We start from the raw sequence: 23,768 nt of genomic DNA on the forward strand, positions 1-23,768 counted from the left end.
TCTTTGAGCTTTTAATTTTAAAATATATTAAGACAATTTCAATATTTTATCAAAATTGTTATTAAAAAAAACGTTTGAAAAAGAGCTGACTATTTAGCTTATAAATATTTATACTAACTTTATTATTTTTTATATAACGCGCTTGTAACTAAGCTCACTGAAAAGATGGTTAAAAAAATCTTTAAAAAAGTAACTTTCTATAACCAATAGGAACCAAGTTAGCATTTTTTTTTCCATTGTTTATTAACATTAAGAGGTACAAATTGAACAAATTATAAGTGAAGATCTAAATTTTATGATCCAATTTATAGATGCCATATACAGAAAAGGTGTAAAAAGTTATTACTCGCTAAAGTGACCATACTCGTAAAATACCGTTACATAAATGTAGAGGGGAGAACTTTCCGAGCCTAATTTTTTTTAAAATGGAACTTCAAATTGAAGCGCGCTGGAAAAATTTGCAGTATCTCGCCTTGTATGACATGCATTATATCCTTTTTTTTAAACTGGGGTAGCACGAGAAAATAATAAGAACTGGCTTACTCTTACCTCCTGGAAAAGTAGGAAAATCCCGGAAAAATTCAATAATTTTTTCCATAAAAATCTTAGTAAATTATATGATTTCTGTAAATACATAATAATAACTAGAAATTAATACTTCACATGTGTTTATTTAATATCCATTAATCAATTCAATTTAAATATTTCTTATAAAATAATAGTAAAATTCAACTTTCTATGGAAAAATTTAATTAATTGATTTTTCCGGTATTTTCCAATTATTTGTCCGGGAGGTGAAAATAACACAGTTCTTATTATTTTATCGAGAGCTACCGTAATTTAAAAAAAAAACAAACTTTTGCGTTCCATAGAAACCGAGATATTGCAAATTTTTGAAGTCGCTCCAAGATATTAAAGATGTAAAAAATATATGCAGAAAAAAGCTCGTGGAAGGAATTAGGGGAGCCGTTTTTTGGGAGACCAGTGGGGCAGTATAAGCTTAATACAAAAATAGTGTTTTGTTATACAGATTGAACGAATTTAAAACGGAACATACGAAATCAATGTATTTCGGCTCAACTCCGCTCTAGGTGGTTGGCCAACAAAAGGTTGTCAAATAATTATATTATAAAAATCCAATAATTCAGCGGGCTGCTGGATTCGGAACTCATTCAAGAACAAGTCAAAACTCCACCCAAATAGGTTGCCTAAAATCACTGAAAAAACTAGACTAAACAAGCAGTTATTATGCTGTCAAACCACTTCGCTTCCTTATAGTCCAAGAGATAGAGCCGAAATTTTGAACTGATCAGTAATATGACATTTCTCTATTGGAATATATTCATTGTAACTGGGTTAAGACTTTGCCTTACAGGCGGACGCCCCTCGTGGTACAGGGGGTGGCTATACAGGGATAAAGTTGTCATTTTTTTTGGGAAAAATTAACGATCGATAATATGGCTGAAAATTTGCCCAGAGTAAGATCTTGGTATAACTAAACGAAATCCCAAAGGGCGGACGCGAGAGTAGATACATAAGGTGTGGCGGACAGGGGTGAAATGGCATTTTCATGGCTCATTATTTAGCCCCTAAAAACTTTAAATCCAAAAGGGCGGACAGCTGGGTTGGTACAGAGAGCCACAAAACGGGGTCAAATGTACCACTTACCTGCGCATTTTAGGTCCATTACGTATTGTAAATGTCCATTACGTATCCGCATCCAAAATTATGGACATTATATGGACATGGACTAAATTTCTGGTATTTCTCCTCCCACTCTTCTCTATTTTCGTTACTAATAGTTCGTCTTGTATTTCTTTTTATTTCTAAGTATCAACTTGTTTTTGTGTGCTTATACATTACAGGTATAATTGTTTGTCTGACTGATGAGCTCTTTTATACCTTCGCCTTACCAGTTTTTATATGTTCGTCCTATATGTTTTCTTCCGGTTCATCTTCTAAAAAAAAAGTAATAAACAAATAAAAAAATCTTTTCAGCTAACACCGATTCTGTTCGACAATTCTGACTTAATTAAAATTATACCATCCTTCAGATAAATCCAAATCCTCACACACAGCTATAAATAATGTCATTTATTAAACTGGCCACTAAAACAGGAAATGGGAAGCCTGTTTCCGAATTTTGTCGCTTGAAGGCGAGCTAAATAGTCCAATATACAGAGTCACTGTTGCCAATTAACCGTTTTGCAAAGCCTGGTTTCTAGAGCTATTACATAAAGCGCCGCTGGCAGGATTTCTATTGTTTGAGGAAATATTATTAATAAATTTATCAATGCCTACCATTGTCGTAAACGGGGAGTCATAAGTAATGGGACAAATTGTAATTGTACGTTTAAAAGGAAACGATGTTAATATTTTACTAGGTTTTGGGTATAAGATCGCTCATTTTAAAACTACAGGGTGTAAAATCTGAAATAATTGGGAACTTGGAATCTTGCCTTTGTCTCCATTTGAAAATAACTGCAGATTTTAATACCAGATACTTTAGTTTTCTTAAAATACAAATTTTAAAATAAAAATGTATAAGTCAAACCTTTCAACACTTATCTCCAATAAATTTTTGGTGAATCATAGAGTTAAACATTTCTTATATTTTTTGACAAATTATAAAATAAAAAAGGAAGTCAAAAATCAATTAGTGAGAAACAGTTAGTGCCTTAAAACAAAAAGTAAAAAAAAAAAAGGATTTCTACTTGTTCGAAACCAAAATTCAGATTCTTACCTAAATCTGTGCCTTCTACAATTTACAAAGCAAGCAGACGATGAATGAACCGACATGGTGAATCTAATATTGTATTCCACATCACATCGATTTATCTAAGTAAGAAACTTTCATGAACTTATTTCTTCTTCTTCTAAATGTGCCTATCTTCTAGAGATGTTGGCGACTACATTGACCCATCCTATTCTATTCACAGCAGCTCGAAATAGATCAGTTGACGTTAGACCAGTCCACTTCCTAAGATTGATCAGCCAGGATATACGTCTACGTCCATGGCCTCTCTTACCCTCAATCTTGCCTTGTAGAATCAACTGTAGAAGTCTGTATTTATTATTACGCATAATGTGGCCGAAGTAAGCCAATTTTCTGTTCTTTACGGTGTTAATATTTTCTTTGTCTTTTCTTAGGCTCTGGAGAATAGTCATGTTACTTGTATGGTGCATATATGAGACCCTTAACATACGTCGGTAGCACTACATTTCAAATGCCTCTAATCGTTTTATGGTATTTTCTGTAAGGCTCCAGCTTTCTACTTCATAGAGGAGCATACTAAAGACGTAACATCTAAGAATTCTTATGCGTATATTTATTTTTAAAGATAAGTTGCAGAGAATCTTCCTAAGGCTGTAAGGCTTTTTCAATACGAGTTTTTATTTCGTAGCTGTGATCCCAAGTATGCTTAATGTTGCAGCCCAAATAGCATATTTTTTCCACCCTTTCTAACGGTGTATCGCCTATTGTAATTTGGACGTTTATGTTGGTGTTCCTACTAATGGTCATTATTTTTGTCATGGCAATTTTTTTTTGAGGCCGTATATGTTACATGTTTCTACAACGTTATCCATTATCCTTTGAAGCTCCTGAGCACTATCTGCTAGCAACACTGTATTGTCTGTGTATCTAATACTACTTATAAGTTGGCCACTTACAGCAATCCCATCTTCTGATTCGTCCAAGACCTCTCTAAAGATGTTTTCAGACTATATGTTAAATAATGCCGGTGACAATATGCAACCCTGTCTAACTCCTTTTTCGACTGTGAAGATGTCGGACAGTTCATTTTCTAATCGCACTGTTACTTTTTGTTGGAGATATAAGTTTGAGATCAGTCTTATATCCTTACCATCTAGTCCTGATGTTTTTAGGATATCGAATAGTTTCCCATGTGAGACTTCATCAAATGCCTTCTCGAAATCAATGAAACATGCATACACATTGCAGTTGACATCCCCGGCACTCTGTATTAGAACTTGCAAACTAAAAAGTGCTTCCCTCGTTCCGAGTCCTGATCTGAATCCAAATTGAACTTGACTCAGGTGTTCTTCTAATTTGGTGTATATGCGCGAGTGAACGATAGTAAGGAGTAATTTAAGTACACGACTCATTAAACTAATTAATCTATGTTCTTCACATTTTCTAGCCTTGGCTTTTTTAGGAAGTGGTAGTAGCCAGTCTTTTGGTAAGTAACCAGTCTCGTAGATGTTGTTGAATGGCTTCATATCAGCTGGGATTTGGTGTGCCTCTAATATCTAGCTTTAAAATTTAACCATGCACCTCATCAGGTCCTGGTGATTTCCCATCTTTAATCCGCTTAATGGCCATAGTTACTTCTTCGTTTGTTATTTCTGGGCCGTTAACTGGCGTCGTATACTCAAAATACGAGTAATTAAAGATATAGAAAAGACAGTTAAGATTTGATTTTACGTATAGTGCCTCTACTATTCGCTTATATGTATTTCGTCCTAGCAGGACTCTTCAGAGCGCCTGGGTAATAAGCCCTGAACGTGAAATCAAATCTTTTCCATCTAAGGAAGTAATAATAAAATAACTTCCTAAAGACGCATACGAATCTAGGAATAAAACAAAAAGTAAAAATACGAAGATTTTAACTTGTTTTGGGGCATGGGAAATCTAAAATTGCATTCCACATCTAATTTTTATTTACTTGTATTTTGAGTATTAGAAGCAAGTTCATAAAAGTTTGTTGCTTAGATGAATTGACTCTGAACTCTGAATAACTCTAAATCATATGTTAAAACTTGGCGTATTATTGTTTTGTAGGGTTTTACTTATGTATTTCTTGATCTAATTGAGGATTTAGGAAGCAGTTTGAGCTCAAAATAGCATCTGTTAGCCGTGAAAATTCTGCGGTTTATCTTTGCGGTAGTATTATTTTCAGTGTTAACTAGCGCTCTCAGGTATATAGATTCGTTTACTGCTTCGATGACGTCGTTTTGTATAAAAAGTGGTTGAAGGATTTGTGGTTGCTTGTTTATTTTCATATACTTCGTTTTGAGTTTTATTTAATATTAAACCCATTTTTGTAGGAGATTCTTTTGACTCTCCCAACAATACTGAGATCATCAGGATAGGCAAGGATTTGCACTGATTTATTATATATTGAACCAGTGGTTGTGATTTGTGACATACGTATTACTTTTTTCAGAGCCAGATTAAACAGTATACAGGAAAGTGGGTCTTCCTGGCGCAGCCCGGTATTTGTTTTAAAAGGTTCAGAGAGTTCCACTTGGATTCGTACTTTACATTCAACTTTTCAAAGAGTTTAAAGAGTTAGTTTTGTTACATTTATCAACTGATTTGCTACTCCTAGCTCTTTCATTGCTTTGAACATTTCTCTTCTATTTACAGAGTCATAGGCAGTTTTGTAGTCTATAAATATGTGATGAGTGTATATGCCACGTTCCAGTGTTTTTTCTAAAATTTGAAATTTGTCTTATTGCAATCTGATGAATTGTCGATTTACCACCTCTGAAGCCAGCCTGGTATTTCCCACTATTCGAATGTTGAAAATATTTTATAAGTGGAATTTAGAAGCGTAATTGCTCTGTGGTTAGAATTTTCAAGGATATCTGCTCTTTTGTGTATGGTGCAAAGTATTTCAGTATTCCATATTTGAATATTAAAACTCTATTTAATTTTATTAGTCTATAAATGAATGTTGCTTAACAAGTTACCTACCAATTATACACATAATATGTTATGGAATATTACAAATCACAATTGCCAGTCCAATTAAAGTTTCGCTTCAAATCAGTACTTCTATTAAAGCCATTGAATTGTTAATGGAGCGATGCCACGGAATTCGTGGAACATTAGCGAAGCATACCAGAGTGGGAAATCTAATTTAATAATATTAACTCATTAACTTGACCGATATACAGATACTGATTTTCCAAAGATATCTCACAAAAATGTGAAAATAAAAAAACGATATTTACATAGCAATTACTAGAACATTTTTTAAAAGTTAACGTATTTCTCGTATCTTATCTTATACAGGTACATTGTTATTCGGATTTATAGAAATTGTTTTGGAATTGTTTATTTCTGAAATTTCGTCTGTCACTGTGATCGATATTATTAAAGACGGACATTTGTTTAAGCGGCAATCCTAGATCATTCCGCTTGTATATGTATTTGAGTTTTACACGCAACTCAATGTCTTCTCATTGCTATTGATCTTCTTCCGGCTATATTTCGTTGCAGTATAAGTTTAAATATATCTTTAGTTATCTTTTCTTCTCCCCGTATTACAGGTCTTTGACCATAGTAGAGATGCGGTCTAAATAAAGAATGGGATCACTCACAAGAGATTAGATATCGCATCAAAGAGCGGGAACGGGGATCAGAGTGTGTCATTTATCCATCATGTCACAAATACTACGGTAATTCAATAAGAAAATAGTGGAAGTTACGCATACTGCAAAAATCAGAAATATGCCATACATATGGTATATAATGCGCAATGAGAAGTTCCAAATAATTCAGCTGCTATACCAAGAACATTTGGAAATCCAAATTAAGTCCGCTGACGTCCTATTCTAACTTTCTGTATATTCCGTAGATATCGTAGATCATAAGATAAATAAACAAAGATACTGATCTGGAGTATTGTGTAAACAGATTATCTCAATTCATAAAAAACCAATGACTGGAGCTAAGGCCCACTGCAAAACATGGAGGGCTGTAATGAACTATAGACAGTGCACGGAAATATGAGTGAAGAGGATTCTGGTGGCTTCATATATCCATAAAAAACCAGGGCATGATAGTTTGCGCTCTAGAAGGAATCAAAATCAAACATGTCCTGGGCATCTAGAATCGCAAGCGGCAATTTCTTTATCTACCTCTCATCTAAATTTGTTTTGGATCAATTTCTTTCATCCTATAAACTTATTAATATAAATTACTCCCAGATTGAGGTACGATGTCTTATCACTAGACTTCGGCAAATATGCAAATAAAAATGTAGAAAATATGCGCATAAATATGCACGTGTTTACCCGAAAATATGCAAATATTTTACAAAATATGCATACAAATAAATAAAAAAATCGTAAAATAGTAACAATTTTATTTAAAAAAAAGTGTACATAACTAAATATTTCCTACTATTCATTAAGATTTACATTTATTTTAAGTAACTACATCATTTTTAAGTATGAATAAACTTATTTAGAATTATGGTAACAATAAATGACCAAGTGGTGTTCAAAATTTTCTAACAAAAACTTGTGGCTTCTGTCTGAGTACATATATTTATATATGGAAAAACTTCGTTCAACATCAACTGATGTAACGGGAGCATTTTTCAAACTAACCAAAACATTTGGTTCTAAATTAATTGTTTCCGAAATATTTCCAGCTATAACACTGACTACTTCAGAAAGAATATGGTAACCTTTATTTTTTTCCATAGTAGCTTCAAATTTTTTTAAAATATCTTTTCCAATATTACCTCTAACGTTCCGAGAACATGACGCAAATTCTTTTATTAATGCTGTACTTTCGAACAATGGCAGTTTTGGTGATTCTAACTGAGTAATTGTTTTTTGAACAAAACTAAAATTTGATTTTATAAATGAAAGTTCTTGTTGAAGCAAGTTACTCTGAAAAGTTTGTTTAGAATCTAGAATCCAAAAGAGATTGGGAACTTTCATCTGTTAACGTATCAATTATGTTCTTTATTTTAACAACATGATCTGCATAAAAATTAGCTGCTTCTAACCATGTTCCCCATCGCGTTAAAATAGGTTGTGGTGGAAGAGGAATGTTAGGTAGCATTTCTTTATAAAGTTGAATTCTTATAGGAGATTTAAGAAATACTTTTTTGACACTGGATATCATGGTATTTACAAGAGGAAACTTTTTTCGTATTTCCTCTGCAACTCTGTTTAATCCATGCGCTACACAAGTAACATGTATTAAATCTGGGAAAAATATTTTTAAATTTTGTCCTGCTTTCACCATATAAGGAGCAGCATCCGATAAAATAAGCAGTAATTTATTAGAAGGAATAGTTGTCGAAAGAAAAAAAGTTGCTAATGTTTCTTGTATAAAACGCGAAATTGTTAAAGCATTTGTTTTCTCAAGTTGCTGGCATGAAATAAGATGAGATTTTGGTAAGGTATCTTCTTTAAGAACACCAGTCAATAAATGAGCAATATACTTTCCTGAGGAATCAGTGGTTTCGTCTACAGATATGTAAAAATAATTATCTGCAATTTCTTCCTTAATATTAATTAACACCGACGAGTATAGCCCGTTCACATTATTTCTTCTTAGAGACCGATCACTTGGAACATTAAGTTTGCAATATTTTTTTAGAAACGAACTAAAATTTACATTTGCTAATTTTGAAAGCGGTATGTTTGCAAACACTAATGCGCGACACAAGTCTTCATTAAAAGTTTCTTGCTCATCTAATTTTTTTGAAGTAGATTGGAAACATTTAGCCATTGAAGTTTGATGTTTTCCTCCTATTTTTCCTTTTTTTGTAATGTGTGAAGCAGTTCTCACATGTTGGTCTATCTGAAATTTCTTCTCACATGCTATCTATAAATAAAAATAAAAACCTTTATTTTAACCCAACCTTTAAAATATAAAAATATACAAGGTGTTTTTGGTTAATCAAATAACTGGTTTGGAAAAAAACACTCGCTAAGTGTTTTAAATGCAGTATTAATCCACAAATTAGTTTTTGTTACTAACCATTAGTACATCATATAACTTATTTTAAAATTCAACAAAAGTTTTTTTTTGTTAATTCAATTACAATAAAAATAATTGTGTTTTAGAATAGCTGACTTCATAAAAAAAAGTGTTTCTTTGTTGGTCACTTTACACTCCAACAATAGAATATTACAGTTCTGTTCGTAATATTAAAAATAATATATTAGATCTAGTTTATAAAATACGTTTTCATTCACATTAACAATGGCTTCTATAGAATCGCGGATCATTGGAACGGAATTTGACTGTATTTTGGTTGGCGGCAGGAGGCACTACTTAAGGTAGTCACAATCAGATCTATTGACTTATCTTACTAGAAAAGGTTTCGACGGTGAAGTTTAATTTTTGGAAGATATTTTACGACCTTGTCGAAATAAAAGGACTTAAAGCTTAAGGTAGTTGATTTTATATTTATTGCGATTAGAAATTGTATTCTTAACTATTGGATATTTTATAAAGTTAGACAATTGCCCAGTAGCAACATATTGATTTATGAAATAAGTCGGCACATAACAAATTAAATCCGTGATATGTTTCATCCTCGATTGCAATTAATAGCAGCTGTTTACGTATGGGTAATCTTCTTTGGTGTATTAATAATTTTGTGAGGAGTTGTAAAAGTTGAAGAGTTGTAAAAAAGTTGAGATATAAGTTGAAGAAATGATGGAAGTAGATACAACACTAGCTGATATAATAGAGGAAAAACAATTGCTGCAGTACGAGCAGATGAGAAGAATGGTAATAGAAAGATTATCTCATAAAGTTTAGCAGTGGAGACCAGCTATTAGAAGGGTTAGAGGTAGACAGAAGATCCTGAAATTTAGAGATCAGAGAAGTGATGCTAAGAAGACAGATGGAAGAGATGCACATGTATATAAAATTAATGATATGATCTTTGTTAATCACATGCTCTACTAAAACATAAGACGGTTTCTTTATTCTACAGTCATTTTTGTGGGAAATAATATCTTATTTTATCCGCATTTATGCTACACAGGATGCATTTTTCCAATACGGTACAATTTTTCTAGTGGTGTGGAATTTGGGAAGGGTCAACCATTCACTTTCCTTGTCGCACACCCCTGGTAGTAGCCAGAAAGTTTATTTCTGCCGAGTATGAGAAGGATATGCCAAATAGTTTTAAAGTACTGGTACAAATAGTTTTTTAATTCTTAAATAAAACACCCTGTAACTCGGTAAGGAGCCACATTTTATTTAAGCGGTTTTGGTTAAATCTTAATATTTTGGACCCCGGAATCTACAGTTAAAATATTTTTAATCATTAATGAAACACCCTGTACATGTATTGCTATTTTCCTCATATCGTGTCTTGTAAATGATATATGATCCTGTTTTAAGTTGTTGTGTTCCATTTTGTCTATTCTGTAAAATTCCTTATTTATAAACGACAAAGGATAATTATTTTCTAATAAAACAGATGTTAACAAATTTTTCTCCTTTAAGAACGTATTTTTGTTAGAATAATTTAGAAGTAATTTTGGCTCTAATATATAATAATTTAATGATACCTTTTTTAATATTGATGTTGCGGTTTGATTTGTAATTTAGATATCTGTTAATGTGTGTTATTTTCTATACATCCGTCTTGAGATTAAAACATCCAGGAAAAAGAAAGGTTATGAGTTAATATATTCCTTTTCCATGGTAAATGTTATCGATTCTTCTCTATTCTTAATATTCTTCAGGAATGTGTCCAACAACTATGATTCATGAGGCCACATAGAGACATCATCTACAAATCTCCAACAGACTGTGGGTTTTAAATTTTGTTTAGAAATAATATGTTTCCATGTTTTCGATAAATATAAATAAAAATAGTAAACGATATAAAATTTATTTATTTATTTATAGAACTTCTATTGTTGCTTTATTTATTGATTGATGTATATTTATCCACTTTTTCCACAACATAGGTTCAAGAGAGGTCGTTGTTCCCATTTATCGAATTTACAAATTTGCATAAAATTCACAAACGATTTATACGGTGACAGTAATATAAGTTCTAATTATAACTGAAGCCAATTAAAAACAATTAAAGATAATCAATTCTTTTGATGTTTATACACTAATTCTGAGCAGTTTTCAGCACATGAGTATTTCCTAATTACGTTAAAATTGGTTAAAATCAGATTATAACGTTTTTTAGAAATGAAGGATGAGCTGTGTAATTAATCAATGTAATGTATAATGAATAGGCTTTTAATAATCTATATAAACGTCACAAATTAAGATAGATTCTAGACAATGATAAAATAAATCAGTTTAAGCAGCTTAAATTTGAGCTCACAACAAAGGTAGAACCTAAACTGTTCATAATAGTGTATTATGTAGCAAGGTAATAACAACTCGATACGGTTTTATAGTTCCCAATTAAGAACCAAGATATTTAGTGAAGTAATAATATAAAGTTACAATCAATCTTTTGTATATTCATAGAGTGTGAACAAGATTGTTGAATTATTCAAAAAGTTTTGCTGATCATTAGATAATGGAAGACTAACTTTTGATTATTGAAGGAGTCTACAATGGAGGTATAGCAAAAATATTTTTTACGTGCCATCGAAAAAAGGCATTGAATTGACATCAAATTGAACACATTGTGATATATATGTAACTGCAGTGAAATATGTAATAATATTGAAATAAACGAATAACTTCACATTAATTCATTTTATTTGTCTTATTTTAAAAATTACCTAAAAATATTTATTTTAAATTAATTAAATATATTTAAAATACATAAGATACTGACTGAACACTTATTATCTATCACACAAGCACTGAAACTTTTTACAACTTTTAACGCGTATATATATTTTTTTCGTAAGTCAAGCAAACTAGTGTCATACTTTAATACCTTCTTCTTCTTCTTAGCCTTCTGTCGTCCATGTTTGGATATAGGCCTCTCCCAACTCCTTCCATCGGTCTCTATCCTGAGCAACATATTTCCAATTTGTTCCGGCTATTCTTTTAATGTTATCAACCCATCTCATCTGTGGTCTTCCTCTTGATCGTTTACTTTCGTAAGGTCTACAATGTTGTATTGTAGTATTCAAACGTTGGACTTTTTGTCTAGCGCTGTGGCCGCGAAGCTCCATTTAAGTTTGGCAATTTATGTTGTTATGTCCTCGACTTTTGTTTTGGATCTTACCCAGTCGTTTCTCTTTTTGACGTGACAACGTCTTAAATTAGGTTGTGGCTCGGAGTCACTCATGAAAAAATGTAACGCCCGCTCACGTCTGTTACGATAAGTCACCGAACGAGAGAGAGGCCCGCCGGACCGGCGAATGCCTTGCGTCTCTCTCCCACTCAAACATGATCGGTCCGCTGCGCGCGCAGCACTAGAGAATCATATCATTCATATCAATAAATATTCTACCGAGAAAAAGACGTTGTCACGTAAAATCTTCGCCCGTAAAACCGACTTTACAGGCAACCGATTTTTATCTGACAGTCGTATACCTAACATTGCTCTTTTCATTGTTCTTTCTGTTGTGGCTAGTTTATTCATGTTTGCCTTGGTAAGGGTCCAGGTTTGACATCCATATGTCATGATAGGAAGGATGCATTGGTTGAACACTTTGCTCCTCAAGTATTGGGGTATTTTGCGGTTCTTAAGTATCTAACTAAGTTTTCCAAATCCTGCCCATGCTAGTCTTGCTCTTCTAGTAATTTCCGCACTTTGGTTCTCTTTGTCAAGTTTCAGGATTTGGCCTAGGTAGATATATTCCTGGATTTGCTCTATCTCACTGCCATTTATAGTTATACGTCTGGGGTCATCTGTGTTTGTCATTATTTTTGTTTTTTTCATATTCATTTTTAGGCCGACGTATTGAGAGCTGGCTGCTAGTTCCCGGGTCATAATTTGCAGTTCCTCGAATGTGCTCGCTATAATCACTATGTCGTCAGCGAATCTGAGGTGGTTTAACTTATTGCCGTTAACGCTAATGCCATAGGTTGACCAATTTGTAGTTTTGAAGACGTCTTCTAGGGCTAGGTTGAACAGCTTTGGCGATATTACGTCTCCTTGTCTCACTCCTCTCTTAATGGGGATGGGATTTGTATTTTCGTCTAGTTGTACTATCATAGTTGCATTTTCATATATATATATATATATATATATATATATATATATATATATATATATATATATATATATATATATATATATATATATTATGTATTAGTTGTCTATATCTCGAATCTATTCTACAATTAATAATAGCTTATTCTATGGCCCACATCTCGATACTCTCAAACGCCTTTTCATAGTCGACGAAGGCAAGAAATACGGGTAGTTGGTATTCATTTGCCTTCTCTATCAATGTTCTCATTGTCAGCAGATGGTCTGATGTACTATATCCTTTGCGGAAGCCAGCCTGTTCAACCGGTTGGTAATTGTCCATTTTGTAGGTTAACCGGTTGTTAATAATTCTCATAAATAGTTTGTATACTTGACTGAGCAACGATATAGGTCAATAATTCTGTAGATCACATTTGTCCCCTTTTTTGTGTAAGAGTATTACTAGACTCTCGTTCTAGTCTTTAGGGATCTTGCTATTATGGAGACATCTATTAAATAGCTCTGTTCAGGGAGCTCGCCAATTATACCGTTGTATCCTGGAGCTTTATTATTTTTTAACTCTTTCTATTTCAAACCCCTTTATATTTGGTAGTACTTGTGATCCCACGTTTTTTATTTTTCTTTTGACGTTCTCCTTTGTTGTTTCATTAGGCTGGCCTTGCGAGCTGTACAAGGATGTGTAGAAGTTTTCGACAATATTTGTTATTTTATATTTGTCCTTCTCTTCCTTATTGTTGGCGTCTTTAATTTTGATGATTTTTTGAACTCCCAGTGCGGGTCTTAGACATTTTAAGTCTCTATTGTTTTCAATGACTCGCTCTATTAAGTTCTCGTTCCATTTTTGTATGTCGCGTTTTAGTTCTTTTCTAATTGTTTTATTAAGTTCTGTGTATTCTTAAATATAGCGTTTGTTTTGCGCTTAGAGTTGTCTTCTTTTCGTCATTAGCTGTTGAGTTTCTTTGCTTATTTTGTCTTCTTTAGTCCTTGTTTTCTTTGCGACCTTTAGTCCTGCTGCGAGAAGGTTTTTATTTATGTTTTTATTAATCTCGTCAATTTGATCTTGATTATGTGAAGGATCAGATTCGAACTTATCCGCTAAGACCTCTCGGAATTGCTCTTCATTTGTTTTTCGTTTAAAGGCATCTATCCTCGTTGTTTTTTTTTTAAATTCTTTTTCTCTCTTTTTTCATGTTAATATTTATTTTGCTCTAACTTTACGATGGTCACTACCCGTTGTTACGTTGTTTATTATTGTGACGTCTTCAAATATTCTTTTGTTGTTTGAGAAAAAATAGTCTATTTCATTTTTGATAATTCCGTTAGATGCGACCCATGTCCACTTTCTGTTAGGTTTTTTTTTGTAGAAGGTATTCATAACATACATGTTTTCTTGTTCCACGAATTCCATGAGTTTTTCTCCACTTGTGTTTCTTGTGCCGAATCCAAAATTTCCAATCTTGCTTTCAGAGTCTTCAATTTTACTTCCAATTTTGGCGTTAAAGTCTCCCATTATTATTATTTTGGATTCTTTGTTGTCTATAGCTTTTTTAAGGTCTTCGTAAAAAGAATTTATTTCCTCATCGGTTGCTTTTCCAGTTGGGTCATAAACTTGCACGATCTTTATTTTAGTTTTTGGACTTAGTTTTAAGACCATGTATGTAATCCTGTCTGATATGCTGTCAATTATTTGAATTTGAGATTTTCTCTTCTTGTTGATTAAGAAACCTACTCCACCGTATGTGTAGTCTTCCCTGCCTTTATAATAGAGTTTAATTTAACTTTAATACCTAATAGTTTGTTATTCTACATTCCGCCGTGTTAACTCATTTTTGTCTCTTTCTCTCTTTCTTTCTTTCTCTCTCTCTCTCTCTCTCTCTTCAATGACGCTACAGCCGAAGTCGAGCGATGGTCTCCCCCAGCACCCGCCTACAAGCATAACTTTCCTCGGCTACTCTCCTCCAGTTATCCTCCCTCAATACCTCTCTAGCATTAGTTCTTACTTTAACCACCTCTTCCTTGATCTTCGTGCTGCCCGGCGTCCCACCTTAGTTCTAATAAGCGTTCTACTAGGTGTTCTGTTATTTTCCATTCTTATAAGGTGACCTGCAATATTTGTATTTTGTATAATTTGCTGTAGAGGGTTCTTTGTCATATTGATTTAACTCGTTGAGCCGTAGACCATTGTCTCTACATACCATTGTTGCAAATGACTCCCAAGATTCTTCTCAATGTCTTTCTTTCAAAAGTACTAATAAGATTTTTTTCTGTCATGATCCATGGTTCTGCGCCATTTGTGGCCATTTGTCGTTTGATGGTTTTATATATTTTAAACTTTACTACCTATGTCTTTGGATCCAAACACTTGCGACAGAGAGAATTTGTCAAAGGACTGCTGTAATCATTATAGTAGTTACCAACGACAATTTATTTAAACGAAAATTACTGTAATCCAGAATGGGAATTCTACCTCTACCTGGTGGTAGTCGAGAGCCCCAACTTAGATGTTTTGCATTTAAGTCAGCACCAGCAAGAAATCTATTACCTAGTGAATTAAAATAATTAGTAAATGATTCTTTATTCGGTGGATAGTTTGGTGGGAGATATGCTGCAGATATTGCTATTGGTCCAAACCAATCTTCTATGATAATACTTGCTGCCTGCAGGTGTGACTCTTATGTTACCAAGGTGATGATCTTTAATTCCTTTTCGAATAATAACCGCTGCATCTGCTCCAGCATGCCTTTTAGCATCAGTGTGTGGTGCATTATATATTATATATTCATCAAATTTAAGGTTCTGGTTGCTTGTTAAATGTGTCTCTGAGATTAGCATTATATCAATATTGTTTTCTAACAGGAAATATTGCAATTCGTTTTTATGATTTGATACTCCATTTGCGTTCCAGAGTCCTACCTAAAGTAATTCACCCATTAATTTTCGGAGAACTTGCATGTTTGAGTTCTTCTCTTAGTTCTCTGATTTCTTGTGTCAGTTCATTTATGGTTTCTTGCTATTTATCCAAAGTTTGTTGTATAAATAAATATTTATTGTTGCAGGTACATGTTTTGTTGATTTAAATCTGAAAAGATATCATTTGTAGGTATATTTTTTGATGCAGCTTGTGCATTATTTAATCCAGTTTTTGGTTGGGGCGCACGTGACGTAGGTCTACGACCAATATTTTCATGTAATGTAGATGGATACATTGATTCGGTTCTTTGGATTTCGTTTATATTATTATTGTTTGTATTTTTTGAAAATCTATTATTTAATAACTTAACATAGACTTGACAGCCTTTATAATTCGCGGAATGGGCGTCCCCAAATAGAATACATTTTGCTGGTGTTCCGTCTTCTCTTTCTTCTTTGCACAATTACGGTACTCGTGTTGTCCAGCACACTTGACACATCTGAATTGCAGTGTGCATTGTTTTCGTGTATGGTCAAAATTTTGGCATCTTTTACATTGAACTAGGGTTTGTTTCTTCCTTGAGGCTTCAAATGGGATTATTGTATTTAACAGAGTTCCTATTATATATAATATATCATTGTTGTTTTTTTTTTCTAAATCTATGAAGAAGAGATCATGTGATCCGTTTGTTGCTCGAGTTTTTACATTCAATAATTGTTTAAAGTTATGTCTTTTTTTTTTAAAGCATAAATATCGCACGATAATTAGTTATACTTGATCGGCCATCCTTGTTTAAAACAGATCAAATCAATTTTAGAAAAACTACTAAAAATTGTAAATGGGATGGACCAAACAATAAATTAGTATTCCGAGAAGCAATATTAAAAGAATTATGTAATATTTATAGCTGCTTGAGCCGATTAAACCAAAGGAAGATTGTCTTACTTAACTTTTTAGAACAGTGTAGATAATTCAACTCGTCAAACTTTTTAAAAAAATTTGTATCTCTTATAAGATTCTAAAAAATAATAAAACAGTTTGCAATACATAAAGAAGGAAGAAAATCTAAATAAAATATAATTGGGTAAACACTCTGAACATCAAGGATACAGCAGACGTTATATATGCCACTATAGGTGACATAATTAGATATTGATTGTTGACACAGAGTGACCTTCAATTTATATTTTCTGCTGTCATTCGAATCTCCCTATTTATTTTTTTTCGAACGCTTTGAAACGAAATCTTTCCAGGCAAGAGCTTCTCGGTTTGTAGGGCCCAAAAATACGAACAAATTTAAACATAATACTTAAATTTACTCATTGGAATTAAGCGATAACTTATTTTATTTCTTATTTATGGAACTTTAAAATACAGTTTTATAGCTAGAACGTTGAAATAACTACACCGGCCACATAAAAATGTTTTAATTAAATACATCTATAGTATAGTTCTTAATGGTTGAAGGCACAGTACCCTCATTAAATATTTTAATAATCCTCATAATTTTACAAATTTTTGTATTGCTAAAATTCTAATGCAAGAGCAAACATACGGCTCCATTTTCTGACATACTTTAGAGAATAAATAGATAGATTGTTTAAAATGCGTAGTTACTAAAACATACAGGGTTCGAAAAAAAAATATATGTGCATAATGTAACTTTTACTTTGTTTTCAACTGGACAGTTATCTGTCCAGTTCTGAGCGGTTTTTGTTATCAAAGAGGGCTTCATAAATTTATCAAGATTGTTCATTATAAATGTTTTATTGTTTCTAGCCATATAACCTTTCATTTGTATCCACATCGAAGCACGTTTATCCCACGATCTTTAGCTATTTCATAGGTAACAATTTTTTTATATGTAAGTTATTATTACCTCTACATCTACCCGTTTGCCTTTTATTTCTCTTTTTTTCCCAATTTTGCTGCTTTAAATCGGTTTTTGCATTCTATTAATTGGCATTCCCATTAAAAGCCCCAGCCAGCTTTTACTATCTAGGTTATACCAGGTTGAGGGTCAAAACAGAAGAGGATGCTACTTCCGATGTAGCCACGAGGGTCATTTGGCTGCTGAATGCAAGAGAGAAACGATATGTCTCAATTGTCATATACCTGGCCACGTAACAAACTTTAGGAGGTGTCTTAGGTTCAACCGTCTGGTTGAAGATAGGTACACTAGACTCTAGTGCAGGGCTTCTTAAACTGTGGGTCGCGACCCCCAGGAGGGTCGCGAGACTACTGAAAGGGGGTCGCAAAGATCTGATACTTTTCAATCATTATAAATAAAATTTTAAAATTTTAAAATTAGTATACACACTACGTACAAATATAAATACAAATAAAAATCATACAAAATACTATTGTAGTTTTATTATAACTATTTTTTGAAAAAAGTGGCAATGCAAAACTGTTATGTAGGGCCTATAAATGAAAATATGGAAGTAGCATTTAAAATAATAAATACAACGCGCTCCTCGATTTTCAACTGAACGTTCGACATTGATGTCTGGCCGCCGGCGCCACTGTTTGCAAGATAACTTAGTGAAAGTACCCAGACGCCGCGTCGCCTTACAGCTTACACATACAATACGGAAGCATAATCAAGCTAGGCTAGGCGAATCGGCATATTATTTTTATAAAAGAATAATAAAAAAAATTAAATGAAAGCTTCTTTTTCGGCGTCTTTGTGATACGGTGCCTTTGTGCGCTGCACACTTTGAACACGCCATGCGTCGGGGTTGATCTGATCGTAATTTGTTGTCATTGCACTGGTAAAGATTCGAGTGTAGTTATTTTTCTGTTTGTACTTCAGTTTGGACTCAGCTTTGTCTTCGTAGTCACATGTGTGTATTTACTGTGTAATTTTCAGTTGGTGTTTTTAATTATTACGTTAAAGTTCAACTACATTTTGTTTAATTATTTACTATTATTTAACCATCATGGATAAATGGCTAATTAAAATTCCAACTAATAAGTCTGCCACGCCGTCACAACTAAGTTGTAGTGCTTCAAATCCGACTTCTAGCAAAACAAAAAAAAAAGAAAATATGACGAATCATATTTGCAGTATGGCTTCACATGCTCTTCTCACAACAATGAAGAACAACCAGTGTGCTTAATTTGCAAAGAAGTTTTGGCTGCAGAAAGCATGAAACCGTCAAAACTGCAACGACATTTGAATACTAAACATGCAACGTTATCAAAAAAGCCAATAGAATATTTTGAGCGTCTTTTGCAAACATCAAATAAAGAAAAGAACACTTTGGAGAAGCATGTTACTTTGAATGATAGATATCTATTGGCATCGTATGAAGTTTCATATTTGATAGCAAAAACGAAAAAGCCTTTTACTATTGGAGAGCAACTTTTACTACCTGCAGCTATAAGAATGTCTGAAATTGTTCATGGAAAACAGTATGCTGCTGAAATTAGTAAAATTCCATTATCAAATGACACTGTGTCCAAAAGAGTTTCAGACATTAGCAATGATCAATTTCAACAGCTTCTTATGAGGCTTAAAGACAGCTCAAAGTTTGCAATACAACTGGACGAGTCGACAGACATTTCAAAAATGGCACAGTGGTTACTTTTTGTAAGATATATTTATGAGGGAAGCATCCATGAAGATATACTGTTTTGTCGTCCTCTGGAAGGTCATACTCGTGGAAAAGATATATATAAAAAAGTAAACGAGTTTTTTAAAAAAGGATTAAATTGGAAAAAATGTGTTGGTGTGTGCACGGACGGTGCTGCAGCAATGACCGGACAAGATCTTGGTTTTACAGCATTTGTTAAAGCTGGAAATGATCATATTACATTTACACATTGTATGATTCACCGAGAGGCACTTGTTGTTAAAAAAATTGCACCAGAATTAAACACTGTGTGTTTTGATGCAGTCAAAATCATTAACTTTATTAAAAGTCGAGCACTTAATAGTCGATTGTTTAAAAATTTGTGCATTGATATGGATTCGGATTATACAAGTTTATTGCTACATGCTGAAGTTAGGTGGCTATCAAGAGGTCGAAGTTTGAAACGATTATTAACTTTAAAAGATGAAGTTCTTATTTATTTCTAACAGAGCAAAATTCTAATTTGGCCGATTATTTTCACGATAATTTATGGCTTCTCAAGCTATGCTATTTGGCAGATATTTTTGATAAAATCAATGATATGAATTTATCGATGCAGGAAGTCTGCGTTAATATGTTTATGTTAAAAAATAAACTTGAGGCCTTTGTTAAAAAAATTCTTATATGCAAGAACAGAGTGGAAAGTGGATCGCCCGAAATGTTTCCATTTACTGATGAGTATATAATTAGTAACAATATTTCAAAAAAAGATACTCCTATAACAAAAATTATAGTTAATCATTTGAAGGATATGGAAGTTTACATGCATAGGTATTTTCCCAATGATATCGATACACAACAATGGATTTGCAATCCATTTTCAATTGAAATGGAAGAAATTAATTTTTTAAACTTAAAAGCACAAGAAGAATTTGCCGAATTAACAAGTGATACTACCTTGCGACTCAGATTTTCTTAAGTGCCTGAATTTTGGATAGAAATCAAATCAGAATATCCCCTACTATCGGAAATGACAATGAACAAATTACTGCCATTTTGTACAACATATTTATGTGAATCAGCCTTTTCCACATTAAATTACATAAAATCAAAATACCGTTCAACTTTAATAAACGTTGAAAATTTATTACGATCTGCACTAACTCAAATTGAGCCTAGATTTAATTATTTGTGTAAAAATAAACAATCACATCCGTCACATTAATATTGTTTGATGTTAATAATATGCTTTTATTAAATAAATTGTTACAAAAGTTTATTTTTTCTATTGAATATATAGATATAGTTTTATGTCATTCTGTTTAGTGTGTTTTACAATCAATTCACAGAGATCTATACTGACAACAACCAAACCAGTCAAGACACAGGGGAGATCAAAGATCTGCATCTTTAAATTGGACGTGTATTAACTCGGGATTATAATTACCAATTTTGTTAATCTCCTACCTGAAGAAACATACATCAATTCATTCCCGAGAATAGCAGGTAAATAAATATAATCAGTATCAGTATCAGTAATCAGTTTTAAAGTATTATGTCAAAGTTGGGATTTTTAATACAAAAATAAAATTAAAATATTATTTCTCTTATGTGGTATTGCTACGAGTTCTTTTGGTTATAAAAATTAAAATGTGTATATGTGTATATTTTTTAAATAGGTATCTTTTAATTCATTAATATTTCATAAAACCAAGTACACTCATCAATTCTATGTTCAAAAGTACATATATAGAAAATAAAAATACTCATCAGTATTAAAAAAATATAACTAGATTACTAATAATGTACATACGAGTGTAAATTTTTTTAAAACTTCAAGAAAATTAAAAATTGGTGGATGTGCCGAATAGAAACTGGTATTAAATTTATGGAAAGATTCACGTGCATTTGTGCTCCTTTGTATACTCCTGCTGAGTTCAGTCCATAAACAAGGCAAAAATACGGCATCCTCAGAAATATAATTATCCACCAAATTGTTAATAGAAAGGAAAATAATCTCTCCTATTTCCGATGGATTCAAGAGTGGTAAACCAAATATATGTCGTAGCCATTTTCCAATTTCACTATTTTCGTTCCTGTAATCCTGTAATGAAAGATGTAGATCAAGCAAATGATGGCATAACTAAGGCTATAAAAGAAACGAAAAGGGAGTACTGTCCGACCGTTTTGATCCATAAAGAAAAACTAAGCCAAAATACCAATGAGCTAATAGGTAAAAGAAGACAACTGACGGAAAAATATGGCTCCAACTACACAACAATAAAAAAATTAAATAATATATCCACCGATCAATTCGAAAAGACGTAAGAAAAAACAATACAAGAAAAATAACTAAAATATTTCAAGAAACCAAAAGTTAAAAAGTTTTAAAGCGAAATACGAACAACATAGGCAACAAAAATATGTACAAAATAAAAAACGAAATTGGAAACATTACTACGGATACAACCAAAATCGTTGAAGTTATCGAATCCTTTTATCGCGAAATGTATGAGAACACCGACGAAAGGCAAGATTAGCCACTGCCTAAAATCACAAACCAGGGATCAGAGATAATGCCAGAAATTACTCTATACGAAATCAAAACGGCATTTTTAGAAATGAAAAATAACAAATCCCCTGGCGATGATGGAGTAGTGATCGAAGCGATTAAACTAGGTGGAAATAAACTTATTAAGGCTTTGTCCAAGCTTTTAACCGAATACATACCTACTAAGGAAAACCTCCTTCTCAATGGAACAATGCAGTCATTATTTGATTACACAAGCAAAGAGACATAACAGATCTAAAAAATTACCGTCCTATCAGTTTGCTTTCACACATATATAAACTTTCACAAAAATTATCAAAAATGACGACGCTAAGTTAGACTTCTATCAGCCTAGAGAACAAGCTGGATTTAGATCGGGATACAGCACTAACGATCACTTACTAGTGATAAAGAACCTGAGAGAGAAGTCTGCAGAATACAACAAACCATTGGCACTGATATTTGTGGACTACGAGAAAGCATTCGATACCATAAGCCACCAGAAAATGTTAAAAGCGTTGACAGAATGCCGAATAGACCATCGCTACACTAACATAATCAAATATATCGGAGGCATCGGATGGCAAGGAGATACCATCTCTCCAAAGCTATTCATGTCGCTTTTAGAACATACTTGTAAGAAAGAACACCTAAACGAGCATGGTATCAACATAAATGGAAAGAAGCTCAGTCATTTGAGATTTGCAGATGACGTCGTCCTTATAGCATTGTGAATGTCTATTTCAAAATTTACCACAATAATTTCTAAGTTCAGATTTAATCCCCAATTTAAGCATTTAATTTGCAAAAATTTAAAACTGTTAAAAATTTTTTGTAAGAGCATTCCTTCTTATTTGGTAGTAAACAAAAAGCAAGTGGAATATAATATCCATTTTCCAATATATGTTTGAACAACTGCGAGAAATGATCTGGACAGTAGCTGAATATACCATCGAAATATAATTTGCGAATTTGTGTGAATTTGCGATTTGTGGACGATGCGAAGAATGTTCCGCATACCATGGACAGATAGGGTGATAAACGAGGAACTCTTTAGAAAGGCAAATACTGAGAGAGAACTACTCAATTTGATCAAGGTACGAAAAATTGGATACCTCGGCCATATTCTGAGAGGAAAAAAATACGCAATCCCTCAACTAATCATCCAGGGAAACATTGAAGGCAAGAGAGGAGTAGGTCGCAAACAAATGTCGTGGCTACGGAACATAAAGAACTGGACAGGCATAAATAACACTGGCGATCTTTTGCATGCCGCAAAAGACAGACGTCTGGCCTTAAGATAGTTCGCCAACGCACTATAGGTGCACGGCACTATAAGAAGAAGATATAATTTGCTACTTTTGCAAAGAAGTGTAACATTTTTTTAGACACGAAAATACGATAATGACTTCAACATCGTCTTCAATGAAAACAAAGTTTTCATCTTTTATTGTCTTATAGTCACTGTTTTTATAGACGCAATAACGTCTGTTCAACTTTTCGGTACAACCGGTAGAGTGTTACGAATAGAAGCAACGTCTTTGACTGTTAAAGTACTTACTTAACTGGGCAGTATTTTCTCTTAAAACAGAATGTATTACTTTGCAAGGCTTCTCACAAATGTCATCGGTTGCTTTACATTTACTACCAACACTCACTATCTGACTATTTAGTTTTTTTTTTAAATTTTTTTCATGAGTATGTTCTAGTTCACTGTGCATTATCAAGTTTTCGACACCCACAAATTTTTAGCTTTACAGAAGCGAATCGCACATCTCCAAAACACTTCACCACTTTTCAACTCTTTATGTCATGTATATTTCTGAGAATCTACTATAAAAACAGGT

The 23,768-nt window shown here is 33.0% G+C and overlaps 2 protein-coding genes across 2 annotated transcripts in view; both read left to right on the forward strand.

Annotated features, from left to right (window-relative positions):
• Nucleotides 1–18,943: 18,943 nt before the first annotated feature.
• Nucleotides 18,944–19,876, forward strand: LOC140451704 (zinc finger BED domain-containing protein 5-like). The gene has a single exon (XM_072545548.1). It carries the CDS (start codon nucleotides 18,944–18,946, stop codon nucleotides 19,874–19,876), a length of 933 nt encoding a protein of 310 aa, XP_072401649.1.
• Nucleotides 19,877–20,765: 889 nt separating this feature from the next.
• The window catches only part of Corin (corin serine peptidase), a 211,602-nt gene continuing 208,599 nt past the window's right edge, over nucleotides 20,766–23,768 (forward strand). The window contains exon 1 of the mRNA XM_072545549.1: nucleotides 20,766–20,876. The gene's annotated coding sequence lies outside the window, so the exon portion shown is untranslated. The remainder of the gene's footprint in view (nucleotides 20,877–23,768) is intronic.

The sequence above is a fragment of the Diabrotica undecimpunctata genome, chromosome 10 (genome assembly GCF_040954645.1).
Source record: "Diabrotica undecimpunctata isolate CICGRU chromosome 10, icDiaUnde3, whole genome shotgun sequence".
Lineage (NCBI taxonomy): Eukaryota > Metazoa > Arthropoda > Insecta > Coleoptera > Chrysomelidae > Diabrotica > Diabrotica undecimpunctata.

What these genes read in the sequence shown, in the direction of transcription:
- LOC140451704 (XM_072545548.1), top strand. Translation starts at nt 18,944, where the DNA reads ATGAAACCGTCAAAACTGCAACGACATTTGAATACTAAACATGCAACG.